The sequence below is a fragment of the Psittacula echo genome (assembly GCF_963264785.1).
Source record: "Psittacula echo genome assembly, chromosome: 7".
Classification (NCBI taxonomy): domain Eukaryota; kingdom Metazoa; phylum Chordata; class Aves; order Psittaciformes; family Psittacidae; genus Psittacula; species Psittacula echo.
In genome coordinates this window covers 45,106,180-45,130,945 of record NC_137740.1, presented here as the reverse complement: position 1 = coordinate 45,130,945, position 24,766 = coordinate 45,106,180, and the positions used below count along the sequence as shown (strand labels likewise).

Sequence of the window (24,766 nt, the reverse complement as noted above, 5' to 3'; positions counted from 1 at the left end):
TCTTCTTAAAGGCACTTGCTTGATAGAGACTGGATGGTGTGAACTCTTGCTTAAAAATAAGAAGTAGCAAAAAAATACGAGGTTGTTACTGGACAGCCAGGATTTTTTTTTTTTTTTTTTTTAAAAAAAAAAAAGAAAGTGGTGCTTGATGGGGAAAGAGATAGACAATTGCTTATTGCAAACCTGATGCTTCTTGATATCTGTGAAACTAGAAATAGTTGTGATTCATGTTTAACTACTCCTATCTTTATGGGAAGGAAAAAGCTACCAAGCTAAACTTCCGTTATTTCAAGCATTACCATTATAGTTAGCTATTTTGTAGCATTACCTATGCTGGCAGATAATCCTTAAAGCAGTCCAGAAATAGCTGCATATAGAGAGCACTGATGTCTATGTACATTTATGATATTTCACCATGATCCATAAAGAACTTACAAAACTTCAGGGCATGGAATCTTTGTTGCCTCTTCCCATGACCCTTGGCCAGTGGCAGTGACCCTAAGGAGAAGTGTCGCCAACATACATGACGCCATGCATGCTGCAAGACTGCTCATATGTATGCTAGCCATACGAGCTTCCCTAAATTCTGGCTGTTATGTTGAAAGATTAATGTCTTTGAATAATAGTCAATTCCAGAGTTCAGATTTTTTACATTTCTAGGAAGAAACTATGGGAATGCACCCTTCATGAAAGGTACTGATAGTCTGTGAAAAATAAGAGGTGTGTAGTTCCAAACTAATGACCGTATCCCTGAGCTCTAACTTAAGAGAAACTACTTACAGCTCAGGTTACTCTATAATCACCTGGAACTGGCAGCACCTCTTGTGTATACCAGCTAACCAGGACATGGCCTGTAGCCATCACTCACATTCATTTCACACAGGTCGCTAAACAGCACTGGAAAGTACCAGCTTCCAGTAGCAGCTCAAACAGTGTACTTGCTGTGATGACAGAGCCTCTCCCTGGGGGTTTCTCATGACCTGTGTGAGACAGTTTTAAGACTGTGTGTGTTTTAATTGAATGTTCAGGAATCACAATTGTCAGGTACAGATTGGCATGGGAAAGTAACAAGATACAGCTATTGCTTATAAAGTAGCATTAGTACATTCTGGACAGTACAGATTCAGTGGAAAATACAGACCCCATTTCAAGTTGGTTTTAAGCTAATTCTGTTTTCAGATGAAATAGTTCAGATGTGTAACAAGCTGGCAGAAAGTGATAGCAGTGAATATATGGGTAAAGAAACCCATTTCCATGAGTACTCAATATTGCTCACATGTCCTCATAAATACTACAGTGTAGAGCTCAGAAAGCAGTAATATGGGAATTCTGATGTTACTGTATTGGTCAACCAGTAAATGTTAATGTAAGGCTTTGGTATCATTGCAGATACTTACCCAGATCCTGTGAGCATGCCATATTGAAACGAAACTGGATGGGTTAGGCCCACCTCCCTCTCACCCCAACTTCAGTTTAATAAAGAACACAGCAGATCTGCAGTTTCTGTAGGTAACATTGAGAGTTACCTACATTTGACTTTCCTCATTTCACAACCCACACTCCTACCCCTAAAAATACAAATGCTTCACCCACAGAACCATTACCTCACAGGCTTATATTTCCTTTTCTTTATGGCTGAATTTTCTAACCTACTTAAACAAAAAAAGAAAAAAAAATACTCCCCAGCACACTGTTATCTCCAGTTATAGCACCAGGAAGGGGCCAAATTAGGCATGATGGAAACTGACATGGGAAAACCCACTGATGACAGAGGAACACGCCCGCAGGTGAATTCCCGCGGCTTCTGCCACCCCTTTATAAGCAGGTGGAGGTGCGGCAAGGCTGCCAAGACAAGCAGGCAGCAGCTGAGCACTCACTAGAGCACAACTGCTGTGTGGAGTGGAAATGGCTGGCTTTAGCTGCAAGAGCTTGATCCTGGTTTCCATGCTGGCGCTTCTGGCGCTGCTCCTGATGTGTGGCATCTCTGAAGGTAAGTGAGCTTGGGCATTCAGCCCCACGAAGCGGTTCAGGTGCCACCCTACAGCATGCCAGCCATGTCAGGGTGGGCATGCTTGCAGCTGGCAGCAGCATAAGGGTGAGGAGGAAGGGATTTTTTTTCAGCCAAATATACTGCCTAATCCTCCTCTTCTGTCGATGAGGAGCTGGATAGTCAGGGAGCTGAACAGTGAGTGCTCTAGGCAGCAAGGCAGCGTGGTCCAAATGGGTTTTATTTACTTTGTCATTTTGCTTCATTTCAGCACAAAGCAACCAGGATTGCTGCCTGTCTTACACCAAGGTCCGTCTACCTCGGTGGGCCCTAAAGGGTTATACTGAACAGCTCTCCAGTGAAGTCTGTGATATCCATGCAATCATGTAAGTTACTTTTTAGAAGATCTTCTGGGTTTTTTTTTTCTCTGACATGTATTAGTCTTAAGATGTCTGTTTGGGTAGACACAGTAATTTCAACAATATAAGCATGATTTTTCTTGCTTTTTCAAAAGGTTAAAGTAACTGAATAAATTGTATATAATACCTGTAAAAAAAACGTCAATTTGATAAGGACTATTAACTCTTAGGACAGCCATACAGTGTAAATAATAAATCTGACATTTTAGGATTCAGCTATACAAACAAAGACATGCTTCATCTCTAGCCAACAGAGTATTCCCTTGCCAAAACCTCTTAACAGACACATAAATGACAAGAGTTTGCTGAATTAACAGAAATCTACCTTTTTTCCACAAGGTTTTAGCCCTCCTAATGGTTGACAGCAACTATTTTCCTTAGTCTCACAAATTACTTTTGGCATCCAGAAAAGTTCTTTGTCTCAACAGTTGCAATAAATTGAGCACCACTTTATGCTGCAAAAAATGACTGAAGCAGCTGTTACATTTAAATTTGTTTCTTTTTGTTCATATAGTGTTGGAGGGGTTGTAGAGCATCCCATATCTAACTGGCATTTACAAAAGCAGTTACTATTATTTATTATATAGAGTAATTATGATGCATGTTTTAAACCAAATGCATCTTCACAGTATTCAACAGCACGGGTGTCTAATGGCTTACTGATCTCTATCATTATTTCTTTTCCAGTTTCCACACCTACAGTGGGTTGAAAGCCTGTGCAAATCCTAAAGAGGGGTGGGTGAAGAAGCATCTTCTTTTCCTGAGGTAGGAATCTAAAAATCTAAATACTACCACCCTATGAAAATAGAGCATGTATGAAAGCCTATTTCTTAGATCTTTTGAATGCCAGTTTTGATGGCAATGCAGAAAATATTTGTTTTTCCATCTCTGGTCAAACATAGTTACTCTTTTTTAGAGTCTTCTTGGGGACAGTTATGTCACATGTCCCTTTTTCTGTCTCAGCTGTTCTCTCAGGTGGTGCTATACCTTGGAGACAGAAATCTATTATTGACCTGTGGCTGAGGTCATTATTTATGTGTGTTCTCTCATTCTTTTAACAGCCATAAGCTCAAGAAGATGTCAATGTGATACGGTTTCTAGCAGGGAAATAAACAAGCATGGCTAAGGAACTCCTTCACTCAACATCTTGTTTGAGATCATCATCTTGTACACTGTTGTGTGCTTACCACTATCTCTGGCTTCCTTGGGACCATTTAACTTCTTGAGTTGATTCATATTGCATCGCTGTGTTGCTTGAATTAAGCATTTTGTTAAAGTTTCTATTTTTATGAATATGTGTATGTTCTTAATATGATATGAGTACTATTTAGAAAGGGCTACCCTAAGTGGTTGTACAGAGTATGAATTTTAAGTTTGTTGCATGTAATTTTTGTTTTGTTCAGCATGTGTAAAGTGGGTTATTTATTCTTTTTATTTTGTTACTTCTTTGGCACTGTCTTGTGCCAAAATGTTTTCTTTGATCTGTAGTTAGCATTATAACACTTCTTGAACTATTGTTAAACAAAACTGCTTGTGAAAAAAATGAAAATTGGAGTTTAAAAAATAAATGTTAAAATCTGCTCTTTCTGTGATATATTTATTTTTTAATTGAAAAAGGTAATTTCCCCTTGAAATGAATTCCTTTGCTTATGAGCCACCAGCTGAAACAACTACACAAGAGCATTCACACCTGTTAAAAGTTTTCTATTGCTTCTGTAGCTCTTCCTTCTTCTTGTGAGACATGGCTCTGCTGCCACCAAACCCCAGATGCTTTATCCAGAGACCTATAACTCACGAGACTTTTTTAGTTCATCTTATTCTGATTGAATATTTTTTTGTAACCCACCTTATTGGATGAAAAAGAAAATATGGAAAGTTGGTTTCTCTGCTCATTAACATGGATTGATAAGGTTGGTTATACTATTGGTAGGAAATTTAATGTAAAACTAACATGCCCATCCATGCATTCCTGAGGATACAAATAGGTATTATAAGCAAGTGCTGTATCACCAAAATCATCATAGAATCATAGAATAGTTAGGGTTGGAAAGGACCTTATGATCATCTAGTTCCAAACCCCCTGCCAGGGGCAGGAACACCTCACACTAAACCATGCCACCCAAGGCTCTGTCCAACCTGGCCTTGAACACCGCCAAGGATGGAGAATTCACAACCTCCCTGGGCAACCCATTCCAGTGCCTCACCACCCTAACAGTAAAGAATTTCTTCCTTATATCCAATCTAAACTTCCCCCTCATTTAAGTTTTAACCCGTTACCCCTTGTCTGTCACTACAGTCCCTGATGAATAGTCCATCCCCAGCATCCTTGTAGGCCCCCTTCAGATACTGGAAGGCTGCTATGAGGTCTCCACGCAGCCTTCTCTTCTCCAGGCTGAACAGCCCCAACTTTCTCAGCCTATCTTCATACAGGAGGTGCTCCAGTCCCCTGATCATCCTCGTGGCCCTCCTCCCTTGTATTAGAGGCATGTTTTCTGTAAGTAACTTCAGTGGCTTATTGAAAGTTCTGACAGCCCTGAAAATCATGACCATTTCCAGGAACACCTGATAACTTTGGTGGGGTTGTTCTGCATTTGTGTAGGTAAGTTTCTTTTTCCTCTGTACCTTTGGCCCTTAACAACTAATTCAGCATGTGGAATTTTGTTGGATAATGTGAGATGCAATATTAGGTGGTCATATGGGGTCTTTTCCCCTTTCCTTTATATAATTAAAAAAACACAACAATTTTTTTTTTTTTTTTTTATTGCAAAATGCCAACAAGGCTTTTTCCTACTGCTTGGATATCATTTGAATAATGGATGTGAGAGCTTTCCCTTCAAAGTCTCAGCAGAACTTCATGCTCCAGCTCCAAAGCCACCCGTTCTCATTGCCTTGAAATCAGTCATTACTGTGCCTGCTGTAGTATTATTTTTAAATCCTATTTGTGCAATTCTTTGTTTGTTTTGTGTTAATTTTCTTCTTTTTTAATTCCTTTTTTATCTTTTTCTTAAAGCAATCTCACGGCATGCCCAGCCAGGACATTGCAGCATTTCATTGGCTTGGGATCTTTCACAGAATATTTTTTTATATTGAATCATAATTAGATTTACTAATTACTTAATATTTTTTTTCTCTCACTCCAGCACAAAGCAACAAAATAACTTATCATTGTATGGAAAATGACTTTTTTTTGTAAGGAATAGCAAACCTTCTGCTGATTTAATATTGTTGTTAAAACATAAAACCTGCCACATCTCATCTGCTGGGCGAGTACTAACAAATTATTTCTTGCATTACTGTTCATTTGATGGTAGCTCCTATCAGTTGAAGACTATTTTTTGTTCCTCATCTCTTGTTTTTTCCATCTTCCCCACAAAGGGGGGTTGTAAAGCATGCGCAAATCAAAGTGAAAAATGAATGAAGGCCCTTCTTTGCTTGCAGTATGTATATTTTCAAGCATATCTGAAAACCAAGCATTACTGGGTATGCTTAGTGACAATGACACTTTTAGCTCTGTCATAGGGGTGTTGATAATTGGTCAGTTATTTTCAGTTATCAATACCCATGAGCCCACACGTAATTACACTGCACTTCTGATGAACTGGAGTGCATTGTTCAGCTGTGATTTAATTGAGAAATGAATCAGGGAATTCATGCACCAAGAAGGGCTTTAGGCTTATGACACTGTCACTTGATTTTAAGGGCGTATACCCAGCTGGATAAACATCAGAACAATACAGATGATCAATTGTAATAAGCCTTCTGTATGCTGAGCTCAGCTGCTACACCCTGGCAGTCTTACTCAAAATACCAGGCTACAGGCAACATCCTTTGCCAAAATATGAATCATAAAGGAAGTTTTTAGTCTTCGGACTAAAACCAATGCATTGTCTATGCTAAGTTTACTAAATAATTATAGTGGTATGATGGTACATAAATGGAAAACTATGATCTGTGTTCCTATGATCTTGTGATAGCTCTGTTCTGGGAAGTGTCAGCCTTAACTGTCCAGTGTTGCAGCCTTAACTCTGTTAAAGGTTTTTAAATTGCTGTGTTTGTTCCTTCTGCATTATCAATTACAGATAGCTTTCACTCAAAGCTCACCAAGAGTTGCAGGCACTAGAACATGTAGATATGATACACAAGAAAAATGGTACTGTGGCTGCTATTATATATTAAGCATAGTGTACTGCTCATGTAGCTACTAACATAAAAAAACCTAAAACGCAAACACTTGTTTCATAGTCTTTTAGCTTCTTTGAATTTATATCATTATTCAGATTATGCAATCCAAAATACATATTTAATTTAAAAACATCTTTAAAATCATTTAAAATCTTTAAAAATCTTTAAAAACATCTTAAAAAGCAAATATGTCACGGGAAAAGCAGAGATTAAAATACTATTGTTAATGGCTATTATTAAAATTAAAACAGAATTTCTATAGTTTTGCTTATATGACTTCAGTTATACCTCCAAAATGAAGAAAAGGTTTCATTTGTAAGCATTTCTATCTACATGTCTGTGTTCCTGAAATTTTGCTACTTCATAAACTTAAATTGAAAACCCTTCTTCTCCCTTCTTTCCCCCACCTTGTATCAAGGAGACAATTGATAGTCTGGGTTGAGATCCCTTGAAAAAAACAGATATGCTCTATATAGTGTCCTGTATATAGAATTTTGCTGGATACACTTACAATGCATGTCCTATAGTAGAGGGATTTCACCTACCATCATGACCACATAGCTGCACATACAAAAGTGAGGAAAAGAGGGTTTTCACCCTAATCTCTTTGTTAAATCTGTTGTATGACCTTTGGATCCAATTCATTTCAGTGTACTAGGTTTTCACGATACTCCATCTCCTCAACTATCTTGATTTACCTAAAAAATCTAAGCTTTGTGGTGATTCTTTTTTCTGACCCTCAAAATTACAGAGAAAGCCTTGGAAAACAAAAGATGAAGAAGCAAAGCTAGTTGCATGTGTTTTTGAGTAGCAGCTGTAATGAAATTTAAAGGGAAGGTTAATGCCTTGTTTCTTGTAGTGACCACTGCTTTCTGTTATCAGAAATTCTAATCTTGTGCCACTTTTTCATTGAAAAAAATTGCTGTTCTAGCTGAATCTGAATATGTATATGCTCTTTCTATCTGGTTTATATTTTTTTTCCTTCTTCACTTCTTTCTGCTGGAAATGGACGCAATGTTCCATGGGTTTCAGAGCTGATTTAGCTTTCTCAGAACTGATTTAGCTTGCCCAGGGACTAACATTAGCTGTTTCCTGTGCCATGGTGACTGAGAAGACACACATAGATAGTTTTATTAAGATATCAGATATGCTTTTCTGTTAGTTTGGTGCTTCTCAGCCTGCAAAGAATTTCTCTCTTAATAAGACATGCTCATGGTAAGAATAAGGGAGAGACAAATCAGTTTCTGGAAACAGGAACAGTGTAGCCCAGCACTTGGGCTCCCTGGTGGGAAAGCCTGAATGGTAGGATCAATTTAATATCTAAATAGCTACAGGATAAAGTGAATTAGGAAACAAGAAACATTGAGATAGTGAAACTAATCATAACTAAATGATTAGTGAAGACCTGTATTAAAGTGTATAAAACAGAGCCTAGAGTATTTCTTATTTCTGAGACAAACTTCAGTTACAATTTTCATCACAAATATGCCTATCTTCTCTTCCAGGCATGTGCTCATAAGCCAAAGCAAAACATTTATGTCTATACAAAAATCTTATGTGTGGGATGGTCAAGTACAACGAAATTGCATTAGACTCTTCCTATATCTTTTGGGTGATAAAATTTAATCAAAACATAGATTTTTCTTGAAGAAATATGGCTTATAAGGGGATAAACTCTGTACCAAGAGTTCATATAACGAATACTGAGGTGACAGCAGATAGCATCATTAGGTATCATGGGCAAAGAAACATCACAAATCTGTAAGAAGCAGAGAAGACCAGTCCAGCCATCTGATCAGAGTTGTGTCAGTGGAGATGGGTTAAAGTAAGTGGTCCAATTTGCAGTGAAACTGTCAATTACAGTGTCAAGATTAAACTAGTAGTTTAATATGCTTGCAGCATCAGTCATTAGGCACAAAGCTAGTGAGAACACTACAAACTTACAAAGTATGTAAATGGCAATTTGAGAATTATAGATTTAATGTGACATAAATGAGAGCTGTAGAGTGGTCAGTGTGGTTACTTCAACTGATCACTCGAATGTGTCTGTCTCTCACATCCTCACATATGAATAAGCTTTGTTAATAGCTGTACTTAAGGAATACTAATAAAAACGTTCATTTAAAAATTTGTCATGCTGATCTGAAAAATAATTGTATCTTAGCTATATACTTTATTACTTGATTTCTTCTTTCAAATGTATGTTTACTAGAGCTGGTTTAAAAATATGTTTATGTGTTCCAGTGGGCATCTGAATGTTTCGTATTATAATGACTAGGAATAAATGGTCAAAATGTCTTGCAGAGACAAGCCAAATCTCAAAGATATCTGAGATACTGCAAATGTCAGGGTTGCTCACTCTATAGCATACTCCAAATTGATACAAAAGTAGGCATAAATGTTTTATGAATTTGAAAGTGGGTAGTACTGTTTTAATGCTAATTAGAATGAACGAATGATATACATATATATTGCACATCCATACAAAGTACTTCAAAATGATGGTAAAGAAACTTAGAAAACAAGAAAGAATGCAATAGTGAAGATGTATAGATATATAGGAAGCATGATGGTTTATGTGAAATTCTTAATGAATTATTGACATAATAAAAATGAAATATAGAAACTGAAATGAGTTATTTCAACATTTTTATTAAAAACAATGGTGAGATGACAACAACTTCACTTTAATGAAGCTGTGTTTTTTTAATATGAAGTAGTTATTTATATTTAGCAGTTCTTTTGCAGCCTTACTAGAAATTCTGTTATTTGTTAGGAGCTCTTTGATTCCTCCCTACTCAAAATGGCTTGACTTAGTTGCATGTTAGATATATATATAGAAGTGCTTATCTATTTTCCTCACTAGGTGCATTCAAATAACTCACTTTCATCTTGCAGGTCAGATAAACTGACTGCAGAATACTTGCGTAATTACCTGATACCATCAGCTTTGCTTAACCAGCCCCTTAAAGTCTGGACCATGGAAAAAAGACAAATATATTGTGGAAAGGCTCTCTAAAAAGTGGACAACTAAGAAAAAGTTTTTCAGCTAAGTGAAACTTGAATGAAACAAGTAAGAACGTATGGAATTTGCCTGACTGCATGTGATATGAAAGCAGTTTGCCAGAAATAGAAGATTTAAGAAAAAGCTGAGAAGAGAGCTACAGTTCCTTTCTGGTATTTTTATCTTGCTGTAGGTAAAAAACACATGCATCCATTCATGCGAACAGAAACTTGTAGGTGACAGACTTTCTAGGCAAATAGTATTTTTTTCCTTTTAATTTGAGATAATTTAAAATGGATGAAAACAGCCATGCAAGGATGAAAAACAATCTCTGTGAAAGGGAGCACATTTCTTGTTCTGTAACACAGTCAGCTCTTTCTCCCAGAATAGCTCTAACCTAGCAAACAGCAGACTTCCAGAAGATCATATTCCTTATACAAGTAATATAGTTTTATATTTTTAATGGCTGTGGTGTCATGATTAGCATTGGAAATAACAGAGCAGAAGTGAGAAGGAGCTCTAACAATGCACAGGAAAGTATATGTGCATAGTGGTGTTTGTTTGGGCAAGAGGAAGCAGGTTATCTGTTCCATAATAAAACCTTGAAAAAAATTACCTAAACTCTCCCAATTCAAAGTAGAAACAAGGAAATATCAGAGCATAGTCCTTCTGCATCTGACAGACCAGACAATTATGAGAAAGGGCAGCATGCAAAAACTCCCGTTTAGTAAAAATTCATTGTACCCATTACTAGCATAACAGAAATAGGAAGTGGCTTTCTGTATCTTTCCCTTCACTCAGACTACTCTTGGGCTGGTCTTTCTGATTTATTTCAACATACCACAGACTGACCTACTTCAGAACAAGTGGGTCATGATACAGCTTTAAATCAGGAAGCTTAAAACCCACTCTTCTTTGCAAGCAAGAGTGTGTTTGAGCCAGAAACACTTGCTTCTTGTTATCCTTCTTGGGGTGGTACATTGGCTCAAGAAAAAGATTTTCAGAACCTGTGTTAGCAGGAAGAACTCAGGCTTCTCAAAAGGAAGCTTTTCATTGACTGGATAAATTTTGCTTCAGAGTGGCCAACACGGTCATCTCCTGTGCTCTAGATAACTGTATATTGCAGCTTTTCACAGGCTTTGGAATATTGACTGATACTGAGGTTTACAGCATCTTAACTTTCTGCCATTCCTGCAAAATGCTGGCATAAACAAAAAAGCACAGGGAGCAATTGATGTATAAGCTATCTTTTCAGGCTGATGACATCAACATTTTTCATCTCTGTATGTAAAACCTGATTATCTCATCCTGGACGAATGTCTCAGCATATAATTTTTCTTTCCAGAGTAGATATTTTTTGAACTTTCTATGGTGTGTGTGCAGACTCTTTGAAGCTGGCCTTTCATGGCTTAGAGGATGTGAGCACTCTTGGGATGTCAAAAATATCAGGGCAACAATTTAACCCGTCTAAAAAATTTCCTTGTAACAGTATACACTAGTTGCCCACTTCCCTGAACTTGAAAAAGAATTGCATTTCTGCATTTCTGCTTGACAGTCAAGGTTTAGTGATACAATTTCTCAGTCTGCTGTATCATCAGACTTTCTGCTTGACTAGTGCTCAAGTAATCAGCTGTGTTTAAGTCCTTCCCTTTGCTCTGTCACTACAGTTTTTACCTTTGCTGCCTAAAGTCTCCTTTGCCAATCCCATCCATGATACAACTCTGGTTCTGTTTTGTCAAAAACACATCCTGTTAGTTAGTGTGTATTTATTTTGCAGACAGGCCTGTCCTGGGTGACACTCTGTGAAAAACCTTCATTTCAGTATAGTGTCAGCTCTTTGTCCCCTGTTCAGAAGGTCAGCAATTTTTTCTAGTTACTATATAGGAATAAAGCAAACAAGTCCATTATGCCAGTGCCTCTTTGGGACAGTCTGGATAGCTGTCACAGAGTGAAGAGGAACCGAATTCTCTTGTGACTCCCCTGGTCTTGAATCTTCTGCTTTACAGAAGCTAGGAAACAAAGTGAGAGCGTCTTTTGACTTATCTTTTGGTGCCATTATTGCCTCTTAATGCCAGGTGATGACGAGCTATGAAGCATGCATGTTCAGGTGGAGATTTACAGCAAAAAAGTGAGGAGAGAATGTGCTGAACTGCCAGGTAATAATGTCATGGAGATTTGCAGCATTCCCACTTCCCACTTCCCTGTTTAGACTGGGGTTGGGTTGTCCATTTCTGTGTCTCGTGAAACGCAAACAACTACAACAAAAAAAAGCTTGTTGTTTTATGATATGCAAAACTGTAAAAAAATTATTGCCTAAGAATATCACAATAATTGATTAAATGATGTAAATACAACCCTGAAGTACAGAATTGAAGAGCTGCTTACTACGTAAGTTATAGCTGAACTGCAGATACTCATTTATGCTGTTTAGAAGGATGAAGCCTTTAAATCTGATTGAAAAAATTAAACATAGCATTTCTATTTGGTGTCAAGTAATACTGAAGGTACCAAAAAGGCTGCATGAATGTTGTTTACAAAGAACAAAGAAGGTGTTAATGTAGGAAGCAGTACCTATGCCATGTTCACAATTCATGTCACTTGTGTTAAAAAAACAGAAAAATATTTATATTCTGAAATTATAATCTGGGTGGATACATATTATGTTAAACAAATACAAAAAACTGTTAAGAAACTGACTACCAAGTTTAGGGATTGTTGAAAAAGTTATTTTTGAATAGGGTTGGTCCAAGTAAGTCAATTCGCTTGGAGAACTGTTCAGATTGTTTCAATGAAAGTATTTCTTATCAGCTTCAGGACTTTCCACATACAAATAAGACAAAAGATTTAAACAAACAAATGAGAATGAAAACCCAATATACCACTTTTTCCCCCAGTCATGTCCCAAAGAAAATCTGGGATTAGCCATTGTATTTTACTTCCTGGCTTTCAAAAACCTAAGGAATATCTTCAAAGTGAAGCTGTAGGGAGCCATATGGGTGTTTCTGGAAAAATCACGTATTGTTAAACACTGAGCACAACTGTCTTCTGTTGACCCATGTCAGCAGTGTGCACTATGAGGAAATTTAGTAAATGAAAATGTGTTCACTGCTTCCCCCTATTGATGCTCTACAGTAATTTCTGCATAAATCATGGAAACAAAATGGTTTGTGTTGGAAAGGGCCTTAAAGATCATCTAGTTCCAACCCCTCTGCCATGGCACTGGAACTAGATCAGGCTACTCAAGATCCATCTAACTTGGCCCTGAAAACTGCCAGGGATGAGACAACCACATCTTCTTTGGGCAACCTGTGCCAGTGCCTCATCACCCTCATAGGAAGGAATTCCTTCTTTTAATCTAAATTTACCCTCTTTCAGTTTAAAGCCACTGACCCTTATCCTGTCACTACATGCTCTCTTCCCTCTCCAGCCTTCTTGTAGGCTTCTTTAGTTATTGGAAGGTTGCTCAAAGTTCTTGCCAGAGCCTTGTCTTCTCCAGGCTGAACATCACCAACTCTAGGCTAGTCTTCATAGGAGAGTTGCTCCAGCATTTGATCATCTTCATGGCCTCTTCTGGACTCACTCCAGTTGACTCAAATTTTTAGTTCTATTAATATATTCTCTTTTAATGATTCCATGTTGGTTATCTCTTTTCAGATATATATTTTTCTTCTGCATTTTATGAAACAGTATTTTTATACTCAAGTAAATGTCCTGAGTTTCTCTTTAAAAAAAATTAAGCTGATTAGTTTTTTTAATTTTTTCCCCCTCTTTCCTTATTTTCCTTAGTAATTGACTATTTGCTTTTCAAATAGCTTTCATGTATTTGTTATGAAACCCACTTTGGGGTTTTTCAGTTGTGATGTTGTATGTTTTTATTGCTATATTTTGTGCCTGAGAGCAAAATTTGGTCTTTATAACCAAATTCTTGGCTCTTTTCTATTACCTCTGCACTATTCAGAGTAACTGAGTCTGGCCTGGTTATGTCTGGCAGGAATTCTCTCAAAAGGCTGGGAGGTATAACTGTTCCTGTTTACACAGCCTGACGTTCAAGGATGTGTTTTAGATGTAGACAAATAATTCTTTTACTTGTCAAAGAAGACTTCATGGACCAGCAACACCCATAGTTATGTTTAAACAAAACCTGTAAATAGACCCCAAGTAAATTAGCTGTTGGGAAAGGCCCAAAATATTCTCATACCCTTGTTTATTTCTTCTTCATGTTGTGAAAATTATTGGGGTTTTATGTATTCTGCTACATACAGTAGTATTCATCATCATTACTTTCTGCCATTATTATGATGTTTGAATTTTGATGGGTTGATTTTCAGCTTACAGACAGCATTTTAATTAATTTTTAAATAAGTAAGCTTTTTAAGAGCAATTATTAGAGACACTTTTCAGGACTTCAAGTCCTGGGTTAAGTCTATCAGAAAAGAATAGGTTTAATTGTATTTAATTGTGGAAATTAAAATAAAATCACTTCCAGAGATTGCATGTTGCAGTATAAAATAATTATTGTTGTATCTTTATTGTGTCAGCAGATGGCAATGCGTAGCTGTTTAAAATTGCTAGTCAGTGCTACGTAATTATCTTAAATTTACGGAGAAAAGGGAGATGTTTTGTGTTAGTTGCTTTGGCTAAAAAAGGACCCCTTACCTGTTGCTTGATATAACTTGGGTTCTGTTGATCAACAATACACATCTGGGTGAATTCTGCAAAGATCTATGTATTTAACCTTGAAACCAGAGGTATGTAATAAGGCATCTTAAATTTAAAAAGTTTGTTCCCTTTTAAGGTATGCTCTTAACTGAGATAATGCCTTGCTTTTCACAAGATTTTAAAATTGTTTATTGGTCACAGAGACAACAGATAATTAAATACTTGTTTAAATTCCTGTGTAAATAATGTTTTTGTTCTCTGTTGGGTAAAGTGGCATGTTTGAGCCTCTGTATTTGGAAATACTAGAGGCAGGCAAATCCAATCAATGCTGGTCTTTTTCCTTCACTCAAGAGTAGTTAGAAGCATGTGAAAAGAACTTGTTTCATGTTTCAGTTCCATTTAAAGCTTGCAAATGAAACATGAGTCTCAGACACTTCTGAGGTACTAATAAATTACAAGAGGTGAGTGGGAGTAAGAGTTTTATTTTTTTGCCAAAAAACATTCCCTGTGTTTGCATTGTTTGGAAATGAGTATTTTTTCCTGTCACACTGGAGCATAACATGAAATAAGTGTATAAGCCCATCTTTTTGTTATTTCCAGTAATTGTGGTGATGGTGGTGTGCTAGGCACCCTGAAAAAACCAAGCTTTTGTAATAATTTCTCAGGATTTAAACTATTAGCTAGCAATGGTATGCCATAGTGATTTGTGGATTTTTATCTCAGGAACTGCTGTAGCAGATTTTGCAGCACCAGGGTACATTTTTTTAATATTGCCTTAGGATTTGATTATTGTATCATTTGTGCAAGCAGTTCTTGCTGGCTTAGGGTTCTGTGGATGAAGCAACTGCAGCACTGGACACTGGAAGAATAGAATTAGTCCCATAATCTGAAATTTAACAAAAGCACATCTTGTTTTCCTCCCTTTTTTCGTAATTGTTGAATACGGCTGTTGTTCAGAGCTGCCTGCATGGAGCCCTAAAAATGCCACGGATCTAATTTCCATAAATTTTCATAATTATCCATTCCCATATGCAAACACTTGTATAGTGTGGCAAAACATTTTTGTTGTTTCTGTGTCTTGATTGCCCATTCCCACTGCTGTAGCTGAAAATACAGCTTGTCTCACTTTTTCTAGAGAACAGAGATTGCTGTTTCCCTAATGTAAAGCACATTTTCTGTTTTTCTTTACCTCTTTCTATCCTTTGTTTGACCATTGTTATTTCCATTTTGATCACCCCCTACTTTTCTGAGGAGATGATCCCTAAGCATCTTTCATTTTCCTTTTGGAGACAGGCAGCTAAGAAAGCTAGACATAAGGACAAAAAGTTGAAGCTCTGGTAATATGCCAGTGATTAAATGGTATTGCTCACAAATCATTTCTTCTTCATTCTTATACTACAGAGAAGACCTACACTACACTACAGAGAAAATAGTAGACTGCACTACAGAAGACTTAGTGGACCACTGCTGTATTTTAACATCTCTCCACTGTCAGCAATTGTTGTGATTTCCCAGGTTATGATTTTGTTATGCTTGACTTTAGCAGAAGCCATCTTATAACAGATGTAAGTTGTTCAAATGCAAACCTTATTATACATTAGCCAGTGTACAAAAAAACATACCAGATTATGATTTTTTTTTGTCATTTCCAAAGTATCAAAGCATGCTGACTTTCATTGGAAGTATCTGAAACCATTTTCAGTAATGTTTAATAAACCTTAATATATATTATCATGGCTAAAGATCATTTACGTGAAACATATATAAGGTCTGATTAAAGGATCCTGGGGGCAATCTGTCATAACAGAAGTGGATTTCTCCGTTTGGTATTACATGTCCATTATTATTTAGGACATGATCCCTACACACGTCACGGGGGTTGGAGCTAGATTATCATAAGGTCCATTCCAACCCAAACCATTCTATGATTTGGGTGTCTTAGCTATTGAGTAATTTCTATAAAATCCACAGGATGCCGCTGTATGAACGTCAAATATAAACCTGTGCATCTTGTTTTTGCAGTAACTGTTTGCCCTAGATTAGAATTGCCATTTGTTAGGTGAAAGGAATAATACATTAGCCTCTGAAGTTTCACTGTCATTTGCTTCCTGGGGAAAAGGTCGTGTGTAGGTGAACCATTTTTACTTTTCTGCAAATAGGAGAAATGAACTCCTATTTTTATATTGAATCACATTGCTTTATTCACTGTCAGATGTTCTATTTATCATTAAGCAATACACAGTTAACATCAGGAGATAAATGTTAAAGACTTGTTATGCTATTTGGAGCATTATGTTTTCCTTCTAAATGAAAAGACTTTACCTGAGGACCTGCTACGTGTCTTATATGAATATATGTTTTATATTCTGGTATTAATCTTTACTTTTAAAACAGCAATTAATGAAATCCTTTTCTATATTTCAAAAACCCTAATGTATGACAAAAATCCCTGAGAAGATCAATAACTAAACTGTAACATAAAAATGGAGAAGCAATTTGTTCTATGATTCTAATATACAGCAAGTGAAAACCTGATAGCAACCTTGAGCTACTTTTACATTCAAAGTTCAGTAAGAAAAGATCTTTTTTTCCTGCTAATCTTTAGGTTTCAATATAGTGTCCCCTGCCACTTTTTCTGGGTACCTCACTTCTGACTGCAGTTGGTCACTTCCATTGACTTCAGTGGGAGTGGGGTTCAACTGAAATTTGAGTAAACTGCTTGTAAACTGTTGATAAACAGATGTTATCTGATAAAATGACACTTCTGTACTAACAGACAGGCACAGTGTCTTGTTTGGAAACTAATTATGTCTTTTTTGCCCTTAACATAACTTCTGTTAAGGGAATCCTGCTCCAGGATCTTCTAGTGTGTCAAAATATACCAAAATGTATGCAAGCTTCATCAACTGGGTATTATTTCTGTGAGATCTACTGTCTTTGATATCAGAGGGGTTTTCTTAAAAAAAACCCAAAACAACAAAAAAAACCCAACCCCCCAAAAAAACCCCAAACCTAAACAAACAAAAAACAGAATCAATCCCTCCCCCACCCCCCCCTCCAAAAAAAAAAAGCCCAAGATTTTTTTTATTTAGTGAGAAGATTTTCACTGGGTCTTTTGATAAAACCTAAAACCTGGAGTATGGAAACAGGAAAATGTTATCATACTTTCAGAGGACATAAGGCAGCTACAGTGACTACTGATGGATGTTTCTTATTCCTTTATGTTTCCTGACACCATCACTGATGGCTGTGGGTTCCAAGTCCCTGTGAGCTGACATTTGAGGGAGCAGCTCTTCTGCTGCATCTATTCACACGTTCAGATACTGTGAACGTTTCTGCGTTGCAAGAAATGATAGTCTGACAGTTCTTAAGAAATAGAACAAAACATTGGAACAAACTAAAAAAAAAGAAAATCATTTCAATCTGTATACAATTACCCTTGTTTGCTCAATGTTAAAATATTTTTGAAAAATACTATAACAATCAGAATTTTCAATTTATTGCACATATTTATTCTTGATTTTTTTACATATTTTTTTCTAGCTGTCATGCATTGCCTTACATATTTGAGAACTAAGTACAGAAGGACATCATTCCTTGTATTACTGTCTTTCATGCTGACGTCTGTACTTCATGTACAGAACTAAATGGAAGCATAGAGGAATGAATTTCTGAAATTTTAGGGTTTAACTGGTAAACTGAAATGTCAAAGATATATGAAATGAAAACAGTATAAAATGTTAACAGTTAAAAATGGTTAGTGTCCTTTCCAATGTACTAGGAGCCTATTGGCAATAGATGCAGAATTCTGGTTTAAAAGATCAGGGCAAATCCACTGAAACTCTTAATTTCAGTCCAGAATACACTTTTTAATGCAAAAAGCTATATAATCATTATTTAATAGAGCATTTCTGGAAGCTATTTTTGTTTAATTTGTAGATTGCAAGGCCTATAACTAGTGTGGAAATGGTGGTTTACCTTGGTGGAAAGTGAGGTTTTTTCAGTGGGTTTTTGATTCTCTGGATACTTTGAGACAGTTATCCCTTACAATGGAGAACATGTTTGCTTACTGAGGCAGGCTGCAGTGATTTTGTTTCCATGTATCAGTTAGCTAAATATTTAAAGGCCTCTCAATTTCTTCTGACTTCAGTAGGGGTTAGATTAGACCCAAGTGGTATGAGTAGTGCCAGAGAGTAATTAGTAGAAGATAATAGCCAGCAGCAAATTGTGTGTTTCTCTGAATGAGACCTGTTTCTGAAAGACCATTATTACAAAATACATTGCTGGCAAGGGCACATCCATAGCTATTCAGTAAAAAAAGAAGGAAAAAAAAATGAAAGAGACATAGTGATAATGCACCAGAGACCTCAGCTATTGTTTCACTTTTTACATGGCACTCCCTATTCTTTATTAGCAAAACAGTCATACTGAATAATTATAGAGAATTGGAAGATGACTATATGATTTTTATTTTATTTTATTTTTTTAATGTGAAGAATGAATTGAGGAAGTTGTTGAGATTTTCTTCTTACCTTTTCATAAATAAATATGATGCTGTGGTGATGTCTTTGACAAATGGCATGGAGAATGTGTGGGTACACTAAGCAGTGTGGAGGGCCTTTGCCTCAAATTGATCAAGTTAGAGAGGAAGCCTGCAAATTATAATGTTAGGGAGGACGTCCAATTGAATTGAACAGTAACTGAAGAATCAGAAAGAGAATTTTGAAATAAAGAAGTAGATTTTTTAAACAAAGAACAAGAAAGAAGGAGATGAAAATAAAAAAAATCAAGGCAATTTATAACAGCGAGGGGCGGGGAGATATTAGTCTGGAAGCAGCAGTTGTCAAATCCTGCTCTGATATTTCCAGAAGTTATCCCAGACATCATAGTCTCTACCTAAAACAGAAAGCATAGTCTTCCTTTTGGAGACACACTAGTCTGTGTCCTGCTAGCAGATTGTCAGTATGGGGTTCAACAAAAAGGCCCTGTTGTCCCCCTCCTAGTATGTACGTATCTGAATTTGGATGCCTTCTCCCTAGCATGTGGATCAGCAGATTGAAGGAAGTGGCATGGGTTCAGCTAAAGCTACAGCACTCAAGTCTCCTATGGCTGGTGTGCACAAGTAGGGGAACACATAGAAAAGGGGTGTGTGCTTGTAACCCACTCATCCTGTGAGAGAGGATGAGTGTGCATGCAGGAGTGTGCAAGTATGTGTATGATTGAAACTTCTTGGAATTAGAGAAGGAGGTTTAGAAGTGTATAGTTAGTTAAGATTGCATAGCTTTATTGTATTACAGTTACTGATATGAATACATAGTTCTCTGCCAGTTAACTACGCACTGTTACTACATTAACAAACTAGTTCAGTCCTGATTTTCATTAAAACTTTGTGAATGAAATAATTTCTCCCTGTGACACATAATAAAGCAATGTGATTTTTAATCCAGGCTTAGAAAACAATACAGGAAATCTTCCAGTCTTCTTAATGCATTGCCACTGCAAAGCAGCCAATTAGTCCATTTGATTTGAGTAGTCATCCAGAGCTATATGATAAGGATTTGTTGCTCTTCTAGTGAGCTGTTGGAAGAACTCTGCAATTTTCCTGTGTGCCATAAAATATTAAGTCCAACTTTTGTCTTATTTAAAAATATTAATCCTGACCTGTTGTTTTTGAGAAAATGTATGTAAATACTCTCCTGCTTTTTCGAGCCAACATTTCTTGCTATAGGTATGTGTATCATTTAACCTTAAGAGCACACTGGTGGAAATTGGAAGCATGGACACCACCACCAAACTATGGCATACAGAGAAAGGAGAAGAAATAGTCACTTTAAGTGTATGTTTGCCTTCCTTATGTTTTTATAAGGTGTTCCTTGTTTTCTTAGTTCTCTGAGATAAATAGCAGTATAACCCTTACAACAGCTTCAAAACTTTCAGAGTTTATTTCACAAGGTGATCCCACAGTGACTGCAGTTACAAAACAGGTTAAGAAAACATGAAGAGAATGATAAAGCTATAGTATTTTATAAGAAGTCTTATTTATAAAAAGACAGATTTTCTCATTTTAATGATGTTACTGCTATAGGCTAGAATACCTTCCATTGTTCATTAAAACACAAGGCTATACTGTAAATTATTACCTCTTCTACATCAACATAAAGTAACGCTGAGAACATTAATATCGTATACTACATCTGTCTGGATCTTCTTCCTGCAAACATCAGCAGAGGACAGCCGTTCAATGATCTCTATATTGTGATGCCTGTTTGCTCTGTGTGGTTCGCTGGGATTCCACAGGCTCGGATTGACTGTTTTTGCTTTTTCAAAGCATTTCTCTCACGTAAATCCTAAATAATAGGTAGTGCTAAAGCTTACTTTAATATATGTGGCCTGGGCCTATAGTTTGAGGAAGGTATTTTCTCTTACTTGACTTTCCCTTCCTCAGAGCCCTGATAACACGAAAGAGTCGTGGAATGTGTGAAGCTTTAGCCTGTAAGTATGCTCACATTCATTTTTCCAACCCTATTCACCAAAGCCAATGACAAGCTATACTTCAATTTACTGTAAATGAACCATCAGTATGGTGTTCATTTGGAGTTCAGTATGTAAACAAATGTGATTCTGTTTAAATCAAAAATGAAAAATATGCACTGATGACATCATTGGACAATTGCTCACTGCTTAAGTGATGCACCTGACTTTCTGCAGTTGTTGGAATACCCACATGTTGCTATATATTCTGCTTATTGATTGGATGTTCACATTGAAGCTTGAAGCCTGTACTACCTTTATGACCTTTGGAAATTAAAGCTTTTAGATTTTAAAATGGCCAAAGTCACAAAATTAAGAAGTTTTCCACTGTTGTTTTCTGCTTGTTGATTTTTGGTTTTACTGTAAAAAGGTGTACACAATTACAACAGTGCAGGACTCACGTTGTGAAGAAAGTAAAAGGAGTAGTTCTATAAGATGACATGAGTATAATCAAGATTTCATTATCATAAACAAATAGAAAATTCAATTGCTCAAGAGATTTGCTTTGCTGTTCATTTAGCACATACATTAATTTAGCTACCCTTATATATCTTCTGCAATGAATAAAAACATTTCAGTCACTCATTTAGTTGTTTTTCTAGTCATTAGTTTATCTATTTGTTAACGCAGTTTTCTATTACTGATACAATGATATTAGCTTTGTGATAATAACCTAATTTAATAATCCTTTAATATATATTGTCGTGTTTTAAGCCCTGTTGTCAAGTCAGCCACGCAGTTTCTACTCCCCCTCCCACCTCCCGGAGGGATGGGGAGGAGAATCAAAAGAATGTAACTCCCATGGGTTGAGATAAGAACAGTTTAATAACTAAGGTATAACACAAATCACTACTGCTACCACCAATAATAATAATGATAAAGGAAATAACAAGGGGAGAGAATACAACACCTCACAACCCGTAGACCGATGCCTCACCCCCACCCAGCAGTGAACCAGCCCTTCCGGGTAACTCCCAGTTACATCCCCAGGCATGACGTGCTGTGATGTGGAATACCTCTTTGGCTAGTTTGGTTCAGGTGTCCTGTCTCTGCTTCCTCCCGGCTTCCCCTCCTCCCTGGCAGAGCGTGAGACTCACAAAGTCCTTGGTCAGGCTAAATATCTGAGCAGTAACTAAAAACATCGGTGTTATCAGTGCTGTTCCCAGGCTGAAAGTCAAAACCACAGCACTGCACCAGCTACTACGAAGGAGAAAAAGTGACTGCTACTGCTAAACCAGGACATATATATATCAATTTTTTTAGGTATCATTGCGTTATTATTTCATAGGAAGCAATAATGGCAATTGTACCCTCTCTATTCAGCTAAAGCTGAAGAATTTAGTGGAGCTAGTATTGCCAGTCTTGTGCAGCAAAAAGTATAGGATTAATGAGGATTAAAAATCATATTTCAATTTGGCCATCATTTGCCTGTTACTTGGGAACATGCTCATATTAAGTGGCTAAGTTCCATTTGATCTTCTGTGGATTTTATAAAAGGTTTAGATTACATGGAGTTCTAAAGGTGTACTGTTTGCAGTTTGTTGAAGTAGGATAATGGGAGAGTAATGTGGAAAAACTTGCTGTGTGTGCTTTGAATGTAGATGAATACAAGAATTCTGTCTCTGGCACTCTAAAGTCACCACATTTCACTGGGAATATGTTCACTAAAATATTTTTGAAATAGACGGGGGAACTTTTCCATTTTACTTCTTAGCAACTCTCAGTCTCAAAGTTAAAAAAAGGAATTGATACAGTGCTGGAATCCTAAATGAGCTGTACCACATCATATAATTGCTTTAATGGATAAAATGGTGAAGACTTGACATCTTAACTGTACTATTTTATAAACTTACTTATAATTTATATGTGTACATCAAGATACACACTAAAAACTTAAATTCTCTTTTTTTTGTAGGATGTTACATACTTTAAAATGTTGCCAAGGAGAAATTAGCAGTGAGCAGTTCAGTTGGGACTGTTCTCTCATTGTCACTGGATCAATGGATAAAACATGCATGGTAAGAGAATTCAGTAGGTATTGAATACAGCTACTTTATATATAAAAATAAATATTTAATAAATGGAAGAGTGTTATTTTAAACTAGTAAATGCAATTCATTAAAGTATTGACAACTAAATGCAAAACCTATAAGCTTAATTCAGTGAAGTCCAGTTAAATAACAATATATATTTTAAGGATTGTTTAATCAGTACACTGAAATAAAAAATACATAGGACTTCGTTAAATTGATTAAACAGTGACACCTTATTAATTTATATCCAGGTTTCAAGTTAATACATTGTCAAATATCAGGAAGGGCCTGTACATATTGCTTTATGGATCAGCTAGATGTCTGTCAAGTAAATTAGTCAAAATATACAAAAATTCTATCCTTACTTGTCTGTGCAGATGTGGAATGCTATGATTGGGACACATATAGCAACTTCAAGAGATCACAATGAGGAAATATTAGATGTCTGCTTTGATTACATGGGCCAGTGTATTGCAACTGCCTCCACTGATGGTTAAGTGAAGTGCATAAATCACAGAATCAGAGTGGTCTGGATTGGAAGGAACCTTAAAGAACATCTAGTTCCAACTTCCCTGTCATGGATAGTGACTTTCCACTAGAACATGTTGCCCAAAGCCCCATCCAACCTGGCCTTGAACACTTTCAAGGATGGGGCAGCCATAGCGTCTCTGGGCAATCTGTTCCAGTGTCTCACCACCCTCATAGTACAGTATTTGTTCCTAATATCTAATCTAAACCTAACCCTCTTTCAGCTTTACAATTTCAGCCATTCCCCCTTGTCCTGTCACTACATGCCTTTGTAAAAAGTCCCTCTCCAGATTTCTTGTAGGCCCCTTTTAGGCACTGGAAGCTGCTCTAAAGTCTTCCCGCATCCTTCTCTTCTCCACGCTGAACAAGCCCGACTCCCTCAGCATGTTTTCACAGGAGAGGTGCTCCAGCCCTCTGATCATCCTTGTGACCTCTTCTGGACTTGCTTCAACAGGTCCACTTCTTTCTTACGTTCTTAAATGAAAAAGGTAGCTGGAAATGCAAAGGTGTATTTGCTACAAGGCTTTCCGAATGCACAGCAAGAGAATACATAATAAAGAAATAGTGAAATAAGAAATAAGCAGTTTTACATGCTTATTATTTTTCTAGGAATTGCAATAAATAGCTTTTAGTATTCACCTGCATAGTGTTATACTGTAGTGCACAGTGACAATACCATATTATTTTTACATACTTAAGTGTTTTGATTTGCAATTTCAGAAACAGGATACAACACTAAATGGCTGGAACTACTTGGATCTGATTTGCTGTAGTTGCTGAATTAAGACATAAGACAATGTAAAAAGTTTGCTGAAATGTAATCAATAGCTTATTAAATATAATTAATAGCTTGTTAAATAGAATGAATATCTGAAATCTAATGAAGGCTTTCTGAATATATTGTACATGCATCTATTTCAGCAGTCCATGCTCTATGTGGATATTTTTTTTTACATTTTATAAGATTTCGAGCTGAAACCATTAAGAAATCAACCTTTTCCAATTGTACTACAGATCCTTTTTGAGATACTTTATCCTTGGGGGAAACTGTCTCCTATGTCTATTGAAATTGAGCCTGAGGATGAGGTCCTTCTGACCTTACTAAAATGTTCTTATTGAAATGCATGCTTAAGCATGACAATCACAAATGGCTCCTAATCTACTACATCAGGATCAGCAAGTCTATAATGGAGAAACTAAAAAGTGCGTTGCAAAACTAGAAGGGCAGAGAGGTGAAATTTCAAAGGTAAGTTGTTTGTGGTTTGCACCTTTTCTTATTTGATTATGTGTGACATCCACTCCACCAGTTATTCCACGACACAGGAATACTGTTAAAGAATGTGGTGGTAAAATCATTAATATTTAAGATTGAGAAGTCTGGCTAAGAAGATACCTTTACCAAAAGAACATTCCTTTTGACTAA

The 24,766-nt window shown here is 36.6% G+C and overlaps 2 protein-coding genes across 2 annotated transcripts; both read left to right on the top strand.

Moving 5' to 3' along the window:
• Nucleotides 1–1,290: 1,290 nt before the first annotated feature.
• Nucleotides 1,291–3,495, top strand: CCL20 (C-C motif chemokine ligand 20; the record flags this gene model as incomplete). Its single annotated transcript, XM_080623306.1, is given in 6 exon segments — nucleotides 1,291–1,796; nucleotides 1,799–1,867; nucleotides 1,870–1,990; nucleotides 2,259–2,373; nucleotides 3,094–3,171; nucleotides 3,468–3,495. Coding segments are annotated over 6 exon segments (474 nt in total). The 5' UTR covers nucleotides 1,291–1,733.
• Nucleotides 3,496–8,324: 4,829 nt separating this feature from the next.
• Nucleotides 8,325–23,312, top strand: DAW1 (dynein assembly factor with WD repeats 1; the record flags this gene model as incomplete). Its single annotated transcript, XM_080624024.1, is given in 7 exon segments — nucleotides 8,325–8,413; nucleotides 17,344–17,376; nucleotides 17,378–17,441; nucleotides 19,980–20,087; nucleotides 22,046–22,158; nucleotides 22,698–22,800; nucleotides 23,193–23,312. Coding segments are annotated over 7 exon segments (630 nt in total).
• Nucleotides 23,313–24,766: the final 1,454 nt, after the last annotated feature.